The sequence below is a fragment of the Trichomycterus rosablanca genome, chromosome 24 (genome assembly GCF_030014385.1).
Source record: "Trichomycterus rosablanca isolate fTriRos1 chromosome 24, fTriRos1.hap1, whole genome shotgun sequence".
In the NCBI taxonomy this organism is placed as follows: domain Eukaryota; kingdom Metazoa; phylum Chordata; class Actinopteri; order Siluriformes; family Trichomycteridae; genus Trichomycterus; species Trichomycterus rosablanca.
Genome location: NC_086011.1, coordinates 5,070,928 through 5,087,262, shown reverse-complemented (window position 1 = coordinate 5,087,262; position 16,335 = coordinate 5,070,928). Strand labels below are relative to the sequence as shown.

At 38.7% G+C, this 16,335-nt stretch overlaps 2 protein-coding genes across 2 annotated transcripts in view; one reads left to right on the top strand and one right to left on the bottom strand.

Moving 5' to 3' along the window:
* Positions 1-368: 368 nt before the first annotated feature.
* On the bottom strand, positions 369-7,600 carry dnajc11b (DnaJ (Hsp40) homolog, subfamily C, member 11b). The gene is made up of 16 exons (XM_062986292.1): positions 7,526-7,600; positions 6,252-6,381; positions 6,092-6,165; positions 5,906-6,007; positions 5,231-5,359; positions 4,965-5,087; positions 4,794-4,867; positions 4,157-4,346; positions 3,632-3,717; positions 3,428-3,544; positions 3,036-3,191; positions 2,306-2,375; positions 2,162-2,219; positions 1,544-1,686; positions 1,322-1,451; positions 369-591 (listed from the first exon to the last, which is right to left on the bottom strand). Exons 1-16 carry the CDS (start codon positions 7,598-7,600, stop codon positions 566-568), a joined length of 1,683 nt encoding a protein of 560 aa, XP_062842362.1. The 3' UTR covers positions 369-565.
* A 3,112-nt stretch (positions 7,601-10,712) lies between these two features.
* Positions 10,713-16,335, top strand: part of LOC134301560 (calmodulin-binding transcription activator 1-like) — a 244,027-nt gene continuing 238,404 nt past the window's right edge. Inside the window, exon 1 of the mRNA XM_062986318.1 lies at positions 10,713-10,769. Coding sequence (XP_062842388.1) covers positions 10,745-10,769 — 25 coding nt within the window. The 5' untranslated portion in view covers positions 10,713-10,744. The remainder of the gene's footprint in view (positions 10,770-16,335) is intronic.

The window sequence follows — 16,335 nt, the reverse complement described above, 5'->3', positions numbered from 1 at the left end:
GCAGCTGCATTAAAAACTATTCAGAAAGAATAACGTGGATTGTATGTTACATAAAGCTGTGCTTTTTACTTGTTTTCGCTTTTGCATGGTTACAATTTGGGTATATCCAATTCCCCTGTGCACTCTGGCACCATCTGCAGCTTAAGCAGCAAACTTCAACATATATACCTGTAAAGCTGGCTATTAAAAAATAGCTATATAACCAAAGTGTCTAAAAATGTCTCTTTCATTAAACTCTGGCATGGTGGAAAGAATTATAGGGTTGCAGATTCTAGAATTACCTTAAAATGTCATCAACTTAAAGTGCAGCTGCCTTCAGAATAGAAAAGTGCTCATCTCTGGATTGGAACAAAGATAAATCTCTATCGTACCATCAGCTACTTAATCGCTGTCAATTCTTTATGATCTGCATCATTAATGTCATGTGATACAGGACAAAGAAAAGGACAGTTTATGCAGGTGGCTTCACGAGGAGAAACAATGCAGACAGGCTTTAGGATTCCTCTTCACTTGATGTCTCTTTATTAGCAGCTGTGCTGATTCTGTCCATGTGTAGAAGAGAATTTTATTTCTTAGGGTCTAATCTGTGCGCTGCAATGTAAGAGAGAAAGAAGATGTTAGCACTTTTTACTTTCTTTATTATTCCCCACCCTTTTTTCCCACCCAATCCGGCGTGGCCAAACAGAGCTTATCTCTCTGTCGGTGTTGCCGCCACCCGCTCCCCCGATTGAGAAGAGCCAACTCCCTCGACACACATGCAGTATCTGTCTGGGACAGGGTCTCACAGAGTGCAGTTTTGCATGTGGGGAGCCACACACTGCACTCCATGACCTCCTCAACCAGTCAGCTGAGGTCGTATTTGCCCAGCCATAAGAAACCCTGTACAGCCATCGTCCCTTCCTTTACAGACACACAGCCAATCGTGTGTCTGTGTAGGCGCCCAGAGGGATGAGAGCACGAGATCTCAGCACTGGTGGGCTAGAGTGTGTTACCGCTGAGCCATCCAATACAATCCAATAAAATATAATTTCCAGTTTGTATGGTGAATAGTAATTAAATGTGTGTTTATTTATTTGTGTGTTTAGTGATGGCAGAATGTTTTTGTTTATTATTGTCACTTGGGTAAAGTTTAGATCACAACATTAATAAAGTAATTAATAACTAATTAATAATGAATAAAGTAATGAATAATTAATAGTAATTAGTAAAGAAAGTTGAATCATTCATCTGGAAGAAAAGATTTCTCGCAGCTGTCTCTTTATATTAGGTTAAGCCCAGCTGCATACCTATCAAGCTGGTATTAAATGGGTTCTATACTCACACTGTCTGGGTATCCGCAGGGCTTCGGTATCTCCAGACAGTACTTGGTGCAAGACTCCTCTAAACTGGTAAAGCAGCTTCAGGCTCTTCTCCTCGCCAACACACGGGTCGTAGAAGCCAGGTAACCCAGCCTGAGTGGCCAAATAGTTATGATGTCATTCAGTTTTAATGGTATTAACATGATGACATGATTAAATAATAACGAGGAGAAGAAGACGCTGACCTTTGATGCCTCAGTGAGGATTAGTTTGGAATCCTTCACCAGGCACTGCAGAGGCACTGTCACATCGATGAGCTTTGATCGCTCCTGCTTGTGACTGGTGTCCATCACAAACTTGCCATACCAGGCGTTTAAGATGATTAGACCTGAAAGAAGTAGATGGCAGAATGGGTTGCCAAATGTATGTTTAAACATTATACGTACACAGTATACGCTTTAGTAATTTATTGTGTTGCTCCAGAGCATCCTGATTGAGATCAGAGTAACATTGTTTTATTTTTTGTGTTTAGCAATCATTACAATATATGGCCAAAAGTATAAGGACAACCTTCCTAATTACACAGTTCAGGTTTTTCAGCCACAGTCATTGAAAATAGCCAATAAACTTCACAAAACTAATTACATGCTTACAAGTTTGTGGCAGCAACTTCTTTTTCCAGCATAACTGTGCCCATGTGCACAAATTGAGGTCCATGAGGAAATGGTTTTATAAGTTCAATGGGCAAAATAATCCCAAAAAGTAGAGCCGGTTATATATACAACGGTGGAGGGCTGAATTAATAATGTATATGGTTTTAAAATTAGATACGACAAGCCCATCATTTGCATAAGTTAATTTACCCATTTTGGATTCCTCTGCCTCAATAATTCTCCGTACTGACTCTTGCATCAGCGAAACCTACAAAACACAACAATATATGTATTAATCCAGCAAAAATAAACTAAAAAACTGCAATTACTGTTTTATTTCTTCCAAATACTCACTGCAGATTCAGCTTCCTGCTTCTTTTTGGCAATATCTGTAGCAGAGTTCACTTGATGCTTTTCCAGCTCCCTAAAACACACACACAAGAACATGTACTGTACATACAGCATTAAACAAATAATATCATTTACTGTTAAAATCAGTTTATATCAGATTATTTCAGTATTTAGACAGCATAATACAATATTTGATATTGGAATAGAATCACTACCTTCATTAGGGTATTTTCTAACAGATATCTTTATCTTCTTTAGTCCTATTCACAACACTGCTGTGAGGAAATTATACAAAGAAACAAAAGCTAAATGCTTCACTACACCTACACCTACCTTTTAAGTCAAGCAGCCACTTTTTTGCTGTGCCAAGACCTGGACACCTTGAAGTTATTAGTGAAACTTGTATTTGTAATAAAAATGTATGGTAATCTGTCCATGAGCAGAAGATGAAGGGTAATTGTGTTGCACTGGCAGCAGAAGCCAATCATCCATGACTCAAAATACAAAAGCAGGTTGACGTTTAATTAACTTTGCTTAATTTAATTGATTAGCCATTTTAGCTATTCTTTATTTTAACTAGACCTGTAGAACAGAAATCTCACTCACCTTAAACCCTAATATCAAAACTAACATCAAGCGGTCACATAAAATTTTCTCCAGAAACATACATTTGGGAATTTTCGACATTGTAAATAAATAATTTAGTGTACAGTGCTTAGAGGTAATTACTTACTTTTGCTTTTGGCTGTTTACATAAGGTGTAATTATGAGCTTCTGGATGGCTAAGTAGATGACCAGTGGACCAACAGTGGCATAAAACACAGCACTGGGCATGATTTGCTCTGTCAGGTGGATGGGGAAAAGGTAGGTCTGACTGGCTCGGTTCAACCTGAGGATGAAAATATATATTTATATACTACAGCTGGCTGAAATCAAGCATCACTGAGTTTAATTAGCTAAACCATCTAACCAATTAAATTAAGTGAACCAATTAAGTAACCAAAAGAGCAACTGATTTTACAAAATGTGAAAATATACAAGAAAAAAAACAATAGAAACGGGGTTGTCATCTTTTCACAGCATTGTGTTCAGTATAACAGAGCAGTATGAAACAAACAGGCCAACCTGATTTTGAGAGAGACTCCCTGAGGTACCCCGATGCTAACTGTGGCTGAAATTACACTGTGTCTGCTGATCTTCCTCTCTGCACCGTATTCTATTACCGTCCCAAAAAACCCAGTCCTAACCAACAAAGGGAAACCAAATGGATTAGTGAAGGATCAGATATCGGATGGTTTAAAAGAGAACAATTTCAGATATGTAGCTTACTTGACTGAACCCTTGACTTTGGTCTGGTCTTCATCTTGAAATTTGTACTGATAGCTCATCATTAGGTAGGAATGCGGCATGCCAAGCTGAGTAGCAAACAGCACAGTGTTCAGTAAATTACTTTTATTAAAAGTAAAAATTACATACTTGACAATACTTAAACTTTGATTCCAAAAATGTTGGGACAGTATGTGAAAGGCTTATAAAAACAGAAAGCAGTGATCTGTAAACTCAGTTTGACCTCAATTTAATTCATATAGAAGTTACTCATACCATGAGCACTAATACACCTCCAGACCATGACCCTGGTTTTTAAAGATCTTAAACTGGTAAGAATTCGAATGATTCTGTTCTTCTTCGATCTGGAGAACCTACAGTAGGTGCCATATCCTGAAACCACTAGTAAACTCCTTTTATTTTGTCTTTATACTGTTCCTGTTTAAATCCAGATCAAAGTGGATTTAAAAATCCAGAACTTTCTAGAAATGATGGTTTATATATTCCTGGCAGGTACTCTGACCTTACCTGAAGAGCCAGGGTAAAATGGCTGGTCTTGGTGTCTCGTACAATGCTGGTGGTCATGGCTGACTCGCTGCCCCAGCGCCACTGCAGGTAGCCCATGGTGTTCTTGTCCAAGTGGCGTGCCATCATTGTGCTGGCGCTCGGCTTGATGCCACGAGAGGAAAACTGCATTCCACACTGTGCAGTCAAAAAGCTGGCAGGTGTACATGCATAAAAAAGCAGATAAAAGTCAGGTTTTGCTTGAGTTCGAAGTTTTTCACAAGAGCTACAAGGCTATTCATGTAAAAAATCAGGGAGAGCAGAAAGCAGAAAAAAGTAACACATAAAAAGTTTTTAGATGTTTTCTAAGCCCACCACTAAAGAGTCACATGGCAAATAAGTAAATACAATCAAACAGCCTTAAAATCTCCAAAAATCATGTGTCAGCTAAAGGGTTTAAAGCACAACACATTTGGACTCTGAAGCAATAAATCCAGAGTCTGACAGATGGCTCAAGAAGAACACTAAACATGAGCCTTTAAACACTCTGCTAATAATCTTTAATGGTTTGTCCTGCACCGACAAATAATGCCGATAAATTCAATAAATTATTAGCACAGTCAACCAGTTCCCACTAGATTCCAAAAACAATCTGACCTACCATCGTGCGGTTACATTCCTAAACACTTTCATTCCAAAATAAGGTCCACGAACGTCTCCTGCCCCGAACTCTACCTGAAACCAATGTCACGAAGAAAACAGTTGTAGGTCACCAAACGCAAGATAACAGAGCTTATCTTTAATTGAAATATGGAGGTGATAAAAATCTCACCTCTCCCCAGCCGCGTGTAGAGGTGACTCGTCTCAGACACAGATTGATATTGCCTCCACCATTACCGTTGTGTGTGGTTAGAGACCCTGAAAGCACGGCTGTGTCTGTGGAAGTTAAGGGGGCCTGAAATGGATAAAAACACAGAGAATGTCATTTACAATAACAACAATCCTACTTGTTTGTGATGTCCGGCAAGCTTATAGTCATTAAGTGTATGATATTTTGGCTATATCAACTAATTTTGCACAGTGCTTGGTCTTATTTACCTCAACAGATTGTGATATGTGCATCCTGTTGATCTCAATATGAGGAAATCCTCCTCCTGGCGTTTCCTCGAAATCTTCTTCATAACGATCAAACAGGTCTGTGGCATCTATTCCCACACTTATGGTCCCCTGAAGAAACAAAAAAAAACATAGAACAGTGGAAGTCTGCAGCAGTAGAGATGAAATACGATTGGGTAATTGGATATGACTAGATTGAGTTAAAATGCATAAAAAAATCCATTTAATGTGCCAAACCAAACCAACATACTAACACATGAAAACATACAGCAGTCACTTTAAAGCAAATTAAAAAAGAAAATGGCTTTCCAAAAGATTTTAGAGAACATCTGTGGGAATTTGTGCCTATACAGTCAAGGGTGTTGAGAGTGTTACACCACAAATCACATTATTGGTTGATTTTATGCACCTGGTAATAACGTGTCAATAATAAGCAGGGATATCTCCATACTTTCTATCATATAGTGTAAAGTGAGTTTTCTGCTAGCTAGCTTAGTTAAAAATCTTAAACTTTATACTTATATATGTACTTTTTTATTTAAACTTCTTACTTTAAATTTATTTTGTAATGTATTGGTGAACTCTAAACTTAAGTTTAAAATTTGTAATTTAAATCAAGTTTTATGTGTTTTAGCAATGTAAGAGGTAATGAAATACTTTGGGATTTGTCCTCTGCTGTAGCCTTTTCTCCTCCTTTTCACTCTGCAGGCGCTCATACTCCTCCCTGATCTCTGCAGGTGTCCTCTTCCTTTCAACCACCTAAAAACAAAAAGAGACATTCGCTGTTAGTTACATCATGTGTCACTGACTGAATATCAGTCACCTCCTGAAAAATAGTCTTACCTCCCATCCTTCTACCTCCAGACCTTTCTTCCCAAATATGTCGTATATGGCTCGAGACTGTGGATCACTAAGAACTACAGAGAAGACAGGTGGCTACTTAAACTGCTTTCATACACATAATTATTCAGTTTCCCCAAAATTAAATATAAAAGTAAATTACCTTCATATGCCTGGTGGATGAGATTAAAAAGCTGCTCAGCCTGTATCTTAAGTTCGGGGTCTCGATGCTTGTCTGGGTGGTACAGCATGCACAGCCGCCGGTATGAGGCCTTAAGCTCATCCTGCGTAGCCTGATGAACAAGATCAGACAGAATTTTTAAAACGGGATGACAATAGTTTCAGCACCTATCAGAAAACGATGAGCTTGTGTGACACAGCAGTCTAAAATACTGGCCCACCACCAATGATGCCTTTGGGCACTTAACAGACACAACTAGCCATGTTTGAGGGAGGGAAGTCCATTGGGGAATCACCTCCTTGCCACTACTGTCCTAATAGATTTCTAAAACTGGACGATTAGCTCAGAACAGCAGCTAGTTTTCCCCTGTATCACTCAACATCAGCGTGAAAGACTAAAGCCCCATCCAGCCCATCATCTGATAAAATCAGCTTTCACCTCAAGCCCACTGAACAAACTAAAACTTTAATCACGAGCCAGGTCGTCTCATTTAACACAAAAGCTCTTGACTGAACTGGCACGAATTTCAAAAGACACACAGTAAAATATTTTTGGGAGTGACAGCAATGGACAAGATTAGTTTTAGATGATTTTCTCAGAGGAACAGCGCAGGTAGGATGTTTTAGAGAAAAGGGGAGGCAAGATTGAGATTGGGCATGTGTGGAGGAGGGATGAGAGTTATCAAGAGAAGGAGAATAAAGGATGAGGATGGAGCCACCAGGCAGAAGGAGGATGCTGTGAGGGAGGATTCTGGGGTGGTTGGTATGACAAAGGAGGATGTTCAGGACAGGGCAAGATGCAAACGGATGATCTGCAGTGGCGACCCCTAACGGGAGCAGCTGAAAGTAGAATAAGACGCTACAAAATATTGTGAAATATTGCAGCAAAGGTTTTGGAACAGGATGTCCAACAAGCTCATGGTCAGATGCTTACATGCTCCTTATTAATGTATGTAGTGTGTAAAGAATTCTGATCTCAACTGTGGTGCCACAGATGCTCAGACTGAACGTGAAAATTCGACCAAGCTTTTAATAAAATGTTATACAGGAACATTTCAACCCACGACAATGTGTCCATGCTTATTAAATCGAATAATAAACAAATCCACAGTAAGAAGCACATTCGTATGACAAATGAACCGAATTCAGGACAGAGGAGTCATCAGGCCCAGATTTAAACTAAGTCCTGTACTGCAGTGTCTAAACACACCTGAATAAACAGCAATAAAAGAGATCACCTCAGTCTGATAATCTCACCTCCTTCCTCACATTCAGCAGGGAATAATAATCATCGTTGCTTAATTCGGATTCATCTTCCAAGGCAGCCGCCATGTTTCCACAGTATAAACTCCGCCCACACAGCGAATCCTGGTTTGCTGCCATCGTGTGGATCAGATCAGCTGCATCAAGGAATGATGAAACTCCATCATTTCATTCATCACATGCATGCCCTCTTCAGCAAAAGCTTAAACACCCTGGATCATTGTTGTTTAGTTGATTTTCTATAAGCACAAAGGACAAAAAACTATTGGAACACCTGGAATCACTGGGCACTGGGATACATTAAGCCCCCACCACCAAGTTGACCCTGTTGGGCCCCTGATCATGGCTCTTAACCCTCAGTTACTTGCATTTCTTTAGTCCCAATTGTAAATTGCTTTGGCTAAAAACTTATTCTTAATGTCATAAACGTTAATGTAGCCTATACAGTGTAATGAAGTAACTGTGCTTCAGCTTCAGGTGAGGGATGGATGACCAGACATTGCCCTTCAGGATTTTCTGAAAGTGGACAGAATTCATTGTGGTGTCAGACAAGTCCTACAGACAAGCATTCCACAGACTACAACTACAACCTCCATTTTTGTCTTTTAGTATTATGTTCTTATTTTAAAATGCTGTGTGACTGCGAGTAAGCAAGTATGACTAATCTGATTTAACCAGTTGTTAGGTATTAACATCTGTTAGGTAGTTTCTCAAATTCACTCAAAGTCCTGTCCCTTAAACTAGACTAGAACTTAACCAGGAGAAGAATCATTCGTTGAATCTCGTACGAGGAAAGCACCCAGACCAGACACCAAGTCAAAGTATGAATGCCTTAGTTTTATTAAAATAAAACAGAGTTTTTATAAAGACCAGAAAAGTAAGTGTGTGTGTGTGTGTGTGTGTGTGTGTGTGTGTGTGTGAGAGAGAGAGAGAGAGAGAGAGAGAGAGAGAGAGAGAGAGAGAGAGAGAGTGTGAGTGTGTGTGTGTGTGTGTGTGTGTTTAGGCTAAACTACATGAGAAAATTTTAGAGAGAAGGCTAGTTTTGATCAACAAGAGCAAAACTTAGCCAAAACAACTTTCAGAACTGCATTCTCAGCTCAAAAGCCGGAAGAAAAGCAGAAATACTAATCATACCATAAGTATATGGACATAAGTGTAACAAAGATCTAACACCAGTTTATCAGTTCAGTTTGCTCAGTTGGTTGGAGTAAGTAAATGGTAAATTACTTTTTTACACAGAGCCAGTTGTTGTCGGATAACTTATTTTCCTTTAGTAAATAAAAATGGTAATTTATAAATACAGAATAATTCTATGTTTCTGTTTGAAACTGAACTGTGGAATCCTACAATTATCCAGGAATCTAATTTCAGTTTTAACCCAGCTTGCATTTTTAGCTCAGTAATGTGGTGTAAAAATAAACCCAGCATGCTGCTGAAGACATATGCTGAGTTTGTCTATATTGGACCCAGTGTTGGGTTACTAACTTGACCCGAATTGGCTTATTTTTAGCTCAGCAGTTTTATAGGACAGATGTTTATAAGAAGATCTGATTAAAGACGGTGTGGTGCTGCTTTAACAGCAGCTGGATGCAGACCGGATGTGATTGGATGGAGTTTTGAAGGCTCGCTCTGTTTGCTGCTGGTGAGTGGAGCTGTCCGATCAGCACCACGCGCTCCTTCAGCACCCAGCCGAGGACAGCGCGCGCTCACCGCGTGCACGAGCATTCAAACACCTCCTTCTGATCCTAAACTAAACTCTACCACACCGGATCATCTGTGAGAATAATGTGCATTTAAATACATTACATATTCATGCTCCTGAGGTCCGTCTCTGCTGGAATCTGTGTTTTATAATTGATTGGCGTTGGCTTAGGCTACGAGACTATTACATTTCAAACCCGGTTCATTCAAATTGAACGGTGTTTCCCTTTTTGAGTCTTAAAATGTCCTTAAATAATAATAAAAAAACAACCAATAACGTGAGACCTGATTTCGCAAATTCGCGAGGCTCCGATGCTTGTGGTTGTGTCCAAAATCACATCTTCTCCCCTACAAAGTGCATATTGCTACACTTCATGAATAATGAACTAACCACTAAACTTTATATCTACAGCCAAGCTTATTATGGGATTTCTGTGGTGTACTACATATGTAACAGAAAGCGTGTAGATTTCATTTATTGAAGAGCACTGTTCTTATTTGCAACATGACTCCAGTGGTCTTAGATTTAATCCTAATCTCTGATCCCTGTCTGTGTGTAAACCCTGAAATTGATTAGGTCCTATTCATGGTATATTCATGCCTTGACCCAGATGCATTTGAGACTTGGTTTTAAACCATGTTGTTGATCACTGTCTGTAAAGAGTTTTGGTATATTATCTTTGTGTCAGTATGGGTTTCCTTTGGGTAGTCTGGTTTCCATCCTTTTCTCAAAATAAAAAATAAAGGAATGAACAAACATGCTAGGATGTGGAATGACTGTTCTATTTTTTCTCCAGATTTAAGTAAATATGTGTGCAATGGTCTGGCAGACTATTTGGAATAAGCATGAATTAGCCTAATGAATTTTACTAAAGCTTAAGAAAAAAAAACTAAATTATGTTGATAATTTGAAAGTAAACACAGCCAAGCTGGTTTACTAAAATTAATATTTAATCTTTTTTGCGAATAGCACTCATGTTTGACTTGAAGTTGGACCGAAGACATTACTATGAATTTATTGAGTAGAAATCCAAGGCATTAATGTGGCAGCATGGACTTAAAGGTAAAACTAAAAGTTCTGTCCCTGCTTAATACAGATACAATGGCATCACTGACTCGTTCCTCATAATGCAATTTAAATGCATTTTTGTAATTACACAGCTTTGTAGAAAAAAGGTGATTGTTCCCTTTCAAATGAGAGGTATAATTCACTCTTCCTCAAGCACCTATGAAGATCTTCACTCCTCCCCAAATTTACACCTATGCATCGAAAAAGAACTCCCTCCCCTCAGTAGTGCACTACTTAGTCAGGAAGGTGTGGTTCTGGACGTGCACGCTGCTTGCACGTTTTCCTCCAGACCAATAGGAGCCACGGATTATTTGGGCTCGCCTCCTGCCGCCCCCCATCAACCGGCCTGGGTGTGCTCGTGCACGCGCGTGGTCCTCCACCCCCCCCCCACCCCCCCCACTGGTCGCGAGGAGGAGGAGGAGGATGTGGCGCGCGGACGGGAAATGGCTGCCGAAAACAAGCCGGAAGGTAAGAGAGAAATAAGAGCTTGTTATTGTTTTCTTTGCATTTTTTGCGCCGTGTAGAACTGATCAGATTTGAGCCTGAGATGAAAGCTGGACGGAGCGCAGGTGGCACGGTGCCCGGATCTTTTGATTTTTAAAGCGAAAACGCTGACGAGATGAAGGTCCAGCTGAGATGTGCTAGCTCCAGCCATCTCTGATAGAGCTGTTAAAAGCAAGGAGCTCAACACAACGCCGATGGAGTTTGGTCATTAAAAGTGCACTGGATAGGCGTGCTTGCTTTTATTCTCAGCTTCTGAATGCGTGACATTATGTTTGGATTTATAGTGCTGAATGATATGCAGGAGTAATGAAAGCGTTTTATAAGTGAAGTCAGTCTGTGTGTGTGAAACGGAATGAAATGACCTGGTTTATGATGTAAAGCAGGATTCAGGAACGGGATTCCTTTACACCACATCATCATCACCTCCACCACCACCACCACCACCACCATCTCTCTCTCTCTCTCTCTCTCTCTCGCTCTCTCTCTCTCATTCTGCTCTGATCTACCCACAGAGGAATCGCCACCGCTAAGTGAAACTGTTTCTCACATTTTCTCACATCTGCCCAAGTGGAAAGCCATAAATATCACTTTTATAACCATGTAGGCCATGAAAACGTGAATGTGTTTCTTCTGAATCGGCGGCGCGCGCTCTTTTCATTCATTTCGACCGTTGAGATTCAACGTTCAAATTTGATTTCAAATCAACGTTCGTCGGGCGCGAGAGCCGTTAGATAAATAAAGCGCGCGCGTCGTCCGTTGGATCTTCGGGACTGAGGAGAAATTTCGTCGAGGCAGCAAAAATGAAAGGTACGTTTATTCTTCAATAATTGTCTTATTTTACAACCGAATACGGACAAAAACAGATTAAAGACACAAAAACTGAGTTTTAAAGCGAATGTGAGGTCCATTTGGGAATTTTTAAGTCTCCTGTCAGGAATAGTCAAAAAGCATAGCATAGCATGTCAAAATGAGGCTAAGCTAGCAGCTCTACTTTTAAAACTAAAGTTTGCTTTTACATTTTTGTCCCCTAAATTTTTTTTCCAAGCTTCTTCAAAGTTAATTTTGGCGTTTTACGTTTTACTTTGAATGCTTGGCTATTTCGAACTAAAAAGGAAAATGTAACATAAGGTCAGGGTGTTCCGTACATATTTAATGATCTGATTCCACATATTGTTTTTCTACAACTACAGCATACAGCAGCTAAACTAACGGATTCCTTTAAACGCTGGAATATTGTCCTGCATTGCATTTCAATCGCTTATTCATAAGTTTCGATGAGTTAATTAAAGGTAAAAGCCGATACATGTTTGCTGACTCTGTTTCAAGCGTGAGGTCACGGTATTCCGTGCAGTCTCAGTTTCCTTTATCAGTCAATGTTCTGTTAATAATATGTGGTTAACACTAATGCTAACTGTCCCCTGCTTTATTCCATACCAGTCAAATTAAAATCAGTGCTTATGTGGCCATGTAGTATGAGTCAATTCTGAAGAAGCAACGAGCAATATAGTTGCCAGGGAATGTTCTATTAATGGGAATTACACTAATAAACATGTGAGTTAATGAACCGTGATTGTTTCTTTTTTCTCTAAATCCGTGGCGCGTTGTTTTTTATAATACAGAAGCTATTAGATCGTTAAGACCTTATAATGTTTGAAATAAATGTCTACTGGGCGCGAGAGTGTTTAGATATGTGTAGCACGCGCGTTGTCCGTTCGATCTGTGGGACTTAGGAGGAATTTCGTCGAGGCAGCAGAAATGAAATGGATGTGATTTCTCTAAGTAATGTATTATTCAACAGTCGAAAACAAACAAAATCAAAGATAGAAAGCAAAAATCCCTGTTTTAATTGCTTTTAAGGTCTATTGAAGAATTTTAAAATGGTTTAAATATTCTAAAAAGGACTATAAAATGTAAACCCACAACATGAAGCTAGCAGCTATGCAAAATATTGTTTTTAATCAAACATATTTCATATATTCATTTGTCGTGGACCTCATTGTTCAGTTTGGCTGAAGAATCTTAAAATTGACTATTTTAAATTAACAGTTCCAAAAAAATAATGCACATTTTATACCTTCGTCTAGGCATGTTTAGTACTTGGGTGGTGGGTGATTAGAGCAGAAGTTGTGGTTCCTACTGACAAATTATTTTAAATGGCAGTAATGATGCATTTAGTTTATAAAATAACATTTAGGGTTCCATTTAGACAGGTAACACACTTGGGTGAGCTTCCTAAAGGTTTCAGTGGCAGGTAAAACCTTGTTGAGATCACAGTGTTCATGTTTTCATACATTCTGTACCATTGTTTTTCTCTACTTGATTGATACTACACTATACAGCGGCTGGAATAATTGACTAATGCCTAGTGACTAAGTCCTGATTTATTTAATTTTAATCAGTCAAATAAATAAAAAAATAGGCCAAAATCCACTGACTGACTTGCTGCTTCAAATATGTCACTGTATTCCCTATAGTCTCAGTGTTTCATTTGATCGACCTTAATCAATCAATGTTATGTTAATTATATACCAGTCAATGAAAGTGTCCCTTTTCTGTACTAAAATGAGAATTCATGCTGATATGAATACTAAAGAAAAGTGAAAACAGCAACAGGGAACGTGTTTTCCCCATTTTTGCACACAAATTGGAAATTATTTTGTCAATTTCTTTGTGCACTTTGGCATGCTCTGCATGTTGCATGATGCCCATTTTACTTGAGGAGGGCCACTGGCTAACACAGCTTCTCCAAGCAGCATTCTTACAAAAGCCGGTGGGAGATTCATACAGAGAGTCATAGCTCATGTGTAGGACCACTGTCCGTCGAGCTGGTGAGTCACTGTTATAGCAGGAAGGAGCCCATCCGGCCTTCCTTCTCTCAGAAACAGCCAGTTATGTCCAGGCTGGTGGCATGGCCAAGAAGGAAGGAGTTTTAATGATGGAATGTTGTTAAGATTAATCAGTGCTTTATAGATTTCTGTTAACAAAACACTAAATAGATAAGGACTTGAAACAGGTGAGACTTCACTCGGGTGTTTGGACACTGCTTTGTTACCGTTCCAGATTAAACCTTATTAGAAAGTTATGTTGTACTATCATCTATATAATAATACTTGTTACTATAACAACTGGTATTTATTTCAAATTTGTTTTCAGTTATTTGTTTTGCTGAAATAAATATATTGAATAATAATAATGAAAGTCTAGAATTAATTTCATATGGACAAACACAAATCATTACTTTTAAATTAGTTCACAACGATGACACTTTTGCAACAATGCATCATTGTGACTAGCTGTTTACAAATTAAATCCAATACCACCTAGCTGACACCCTGCACAGAATACTGATAGTGTGAACATGAATCCAAATAGTGCTGGTTTATATTTCTTCAGCAACAACATCCCACCTTATAAGTCTCTCCTGCTGCTAGTTTTCACAGATGTGGCTTTAATATTTACTTACAATGCATGCCTGGTAAAAAAGTTTCCTATGTTGTTTATTTGCTTGGTTGACTTGAAAATGATTGATATACAATCCAATAATAAAAGCCACCTGTGCAGAAAACTTGATTACTTTTAGGAATAGATAGAAATGACCACACGATGGAGACAAAGAGAATTTCTAAACTAACTACACAAGTTCTAAAAATAAAGAGACCATTTATAGCTTCACTGATTACATATAGTGAACTAAGGTTTAATTTCCACTGGGAAAATGGCCCATTAGCTAAGAAGAGAAACTTCACAGTATGGAATGAAGTTGGTTAGATTTACTTGATATGAGCAAGAACAAGGTGTTGTGAAGTTGGTAATCAGAACTGTGGTGTCATCTACAACTGAAATGTTGTCAAAATTTAATGCTTGATTTAGCTGTTTTAAGCAACTCTAATTGGGGCTTAGTGAGCCACCAGGAGGCGACCTTGTGCTGTTTCGGACTTCAGGACGCGTTTTATAAGTAAATCAAGGGTCGATTTAGCCTAGTAAACTGATTGCTTATTCATTTCCTGGATTTCTTATTTCATTTACGGGTGAGAGCTGCAGAAAGAGACATTTATGTGTGTTTTTTTTTTTACATTCGACCAACAGAAAGCAAAATCTTTACAGGATTACAAATTACCTGTGTCAATTGTCCATCTATGTAGTATCCAACCTTCATAACGGTGTCTTTTGTTTGTTCTGTGCCCATGGGAAGTGTGTCAGGCTAGTGTTTTCTAAAGCAACTCAGGAATACGAGGCTATTTTTACACAGAAGCAAGCACTGCCATGTAGCACTTGAGACCTGGTTTGACCCTAGCAGAGAGAAACTGTGTTGTGCATTTGTATCTGTCAGTCGTTTTTTATCTTTTGCTCTTTGTAGTTTCATGGATCTTAAAGTCATTTTCTCTTCTTTTTTTTTTTTTTTTTTTTTTTTTTTTTTTTTTTTTTTTTTTTTTTTTTTTTTTTTTATAAATCAAAGTTGTATTACTCACACAGAAAGCGGTTTCTTCCATGGTTTCTGCCAGTGGTGGGAGAGGATGTATGCAACTGCTTCATCTCTTAGATGTCTTTACAGTTTTGGTTCTGAATATATAATATGCAGATATTCTATTTTTTAGCTCACTACCTAAAAAGTGAGAATTAGAAAGGTCAACACATATATTCATGTTTTTTCATGGATTTTTACCTTTACCTACCCCATAAAATAAAAGCAAAACATTGCGTGCAGCTGATTAGTGGTAGCCAGGGATTTTACTATCCTTACAGATTAAATGACTGACTTTTATACAGTAGGTTAAACAATAGCTAGGAACTAGTACAGCCTTTAATTTAGAAAACTGAATGTCGCTAACCCATTTCCAGCAAAGTTGTGACATTCTGAGAATACTAATTGTTGCAGTTTTGCAAGTGGAATTTTTTCCACCATTCTTGGTTGATAGGAGACAGTCCATCAGCAGTTTGTGGTCACTGTTCTTTGATTCTCATCTTCATGATGCGCTATACATTTTCAACAAGAGACAGATTTGGACTCCAAACAGGCCAGTCACATTCTGTGTATACAAAGCTATGCTGCTGTAGTATATTGAGACTGAGATCTGGTATTGTCTTGCTGAAATAATCCTAGACTTCCTAGGCCTATACATTGCCTTGATGGTTATATGGTTTCTCTAAAATCCCAATATACATGTCCACATGAATGCTACCTTCACACGTATGCAAGTAACCCACTGATGCAAGCCCATACTATGACACATGTTGGCATTCACTCCTTTCAGTGATAATAATAAGGATGGGTCACTGTCTTTTGGTCCATCTGAAATAAGCTTTGGTCTAGATAACTTGATGGTATATGGGGTTTGATTTGCATAATAGAGTTTCAGGTTGTGTTTTTCATGCAGCAGTGGCAAACTGTGTTAAGTGACAATAGTTTTCCAGAGATGGGGTTTGTTTATATGGAGACAATTTTCAGATGGGCTAGAGTTTAATACCTGGGAAAAGTGTCAACAAAAGTAAAATTGTGCATAAGGCAGTTGCTGTTGTGTTAAAATGCTCT

Coding starts and splice junctions, on each gene's coding strand:
- dnajc11b (XM_062986292.1), bottom strand. CDS start 7,600: ATGGCGGCTGCCTTGGAAGATGAATCCGAATTAAGCAACGATGATTAT. Junction 6,008..6,091: donor TGGAGGTAGAAGGATGGGAG/GTAAGACTATTT, acceptor TTTTGTTTTTAG/GTGGTTGAAAGGAAGAGGAC. Junction 4,868..4,964: donor CTACACGCGGCTGGGGAGAG/GTGAGATTTTTA, acceptor CATTGGTTTCAG/GTAGAGTTCGGGGCAGGAGA.